The 1,932-nt window shown below is 39.1% G+C and overlaps 1 protein-coding gene across 1 annotated transcript in view; it reads right to left on the reverse strand.

Moving 5' to 3' along the window:
- The window catches only part of SEC31A (SEC31 homolog A (S. cerevisiae)), a 113,846-nt gene that overhangs the window by 16,812 nt on the left and 95,102 nt on the right, over window positions 1–1,932 (reverse strand). Inside the window, exon 19 of the mRNA XM_012647146.1 lies at window positions 1,416–1,793. Within this exon, the coding sequence (XP_012502600.1) occupies window positions 1,416–1,793 (378 nt within the window). The remainder of the gene's footprint in view (window positions 1–1,415; window positions 1,794–1,932) is intronic.

The raw sequence follows: 1,932 nt of genomic DNA on the forward strand, positions 1-1,932 counted from the left end.
CCAGCAGGAAATAAAAACAAGGTATTGGAAAACATGGCTGGCTAGTTAGTGTGGCTGCCTGCTCTGCCTGCTGGCTCATTTTTGTATATCCTGGCATGCTTTTGTTCTTTGTTTTATTCTTAGAGGTTGTTAACTGGGCTGTGATCAAAACTGCAAGATTAAGCCAAAGATTAAGCTAGAAGAAACCATGATGTAGCCGAGTGTATAGATGGAAGAACAATGAAGGAATGTTTAAATTTTTAAGTTCTATTATTAATAGTTCATTATTAGTTCATTTATTCATTTAAAAGATATTGGGCATTATGCACCAGGCACTGGCTAATGGAAAACGCAAAGTTAAAAAAACACCATAAATGTATGTAAAATGGCAATTGTGGGACGTTAACACTTAGTGGAACCAAAAGACACTGTAACTGGGATTCGACTGAAAGGAGGGGAGCGCTCTCTTCGGAAAATTATATCGAAAGGATAAGTGGGAGTTAACCAGTTAAGTGAGGAGGACAGAGCATTCCAGACAAAAGGAATAACATGTACAAAGGAAGGATCATGATATCAGGGGACTAAAAGGAGGCCAGTGTAGCTGGAGCAGAGAGAGAGCAAGAAGGAACATGAGCCTTTCAGACAATGTTAAATATTTTGGGCTTTATCCTGAGAACAACAGAAAGCTATAACGTTTTAAGCAAAGAGGAGATAAAATCAAGTTAGAGATGGATCAAAGCAGATACTGGCAGATCAATTAGGAGGCTCCTACATTGGTGACAATCCAAGATAAAAGGTAGCATGGACCAGAGCAGAAATGTAGAGAAGAAAGGATTCAAGAAATATTTTAAAGTAATGTATTTTAAAGTAAAATAAAGTAATATTTTAAAGTAACAAGATTTGGGGGATAGATTTGAAATAGAAATTAAAGGGAAAAGGGAATAGAAAGATGATTCCCAGGTTTTCGGCTGGATTCAATAGAAAAGATTATGGCGCCATTCCCTGAAAAACGAAACAACGAAAGAAGAGTTTGGGAAGAAGGGTATGAATTAAGTTTTGGACATGTTGAGGTTGCCATACCTCCAAGACATCCAAGTGGGTGGGCAGCTGAACATTATTATTAGCTTTTATATGTACACAGAAAAATACATTTTTATTTTATATTTTAAAGGGAAAAACCTTTGGAAGCAGCTTTTGCTTAGCAACCTATGATGCAGTGATGATTCAACAGATCTTTAACTGTGGCTACACGAGACTAGGTCAAGTGAAATACCACAATTGCCAAGTTATAGCAAACATACACTATCAAATATATAAAACCTCTTCGAGAGTTTATAGTGTGTGGCCACGTAATTGAAAAATAGTATATATATATGATCAATCTAAAAAAAAAAAAGGTTCCCATCTTTTGTTTATTAAGTCACCTAAATTAAAACCAAATTTAGATGTTCATTAATTAATAATGGTGCAATCATAAAAGTTAGCATATTAAAGGAAATGTACGGAAACAGAGCCATCTCCCCATTCCACTTCCGCAGATTTACTGTTACCTGGATGGTATTTCCAATAGGGGCCCCCGGGGCGCCTTCGATGCTGGGCTTTGAGAAAGCTGGCGGCAGGCCTGCTTGGCTGAGAGGCTGCTGTAGGCCGTGGAAGGGCTGGCCACCCGGGAGATGTGGCTGCGGGAAGGAAGCTTGGCCTGACAGCGGTACTGGCGCCGACGGCTGCTGCTGCAGCATCTGTGACTGGGGGTCGCCCAAAGGGTTCATGATTGGTGATGTGATAGGAACGGGGGGCATGAAGTTTTCAGGCATCTGTTAAGAGATTGAAATAAAAGACACCAAGAGTGAGAATAAAAAAGATAGCACCATTTCCTCAGCCTGAAGTAGGGAGTTAATCTATTCCATGGTTAAACAAAATTTTTAATAGTAGCGGAATACTTATTTCAAATGA

This window comes from Propithecus coquereli, unplaced genomic scaffold, assembly GCF_000956105.1.
Source record: "Propithecus coquereli isolate 6110/MARCELLA unplaced genomic scaffold, Pcoq_1.0 Scaffold26, whole genome shotgun sequence".
Classification (NCBI taxonomy): Eukaryota; Metazoa; Chordata; class Mammalia; order Primates; family Indriidae; genus Propithecus; species Propithecus coquereli.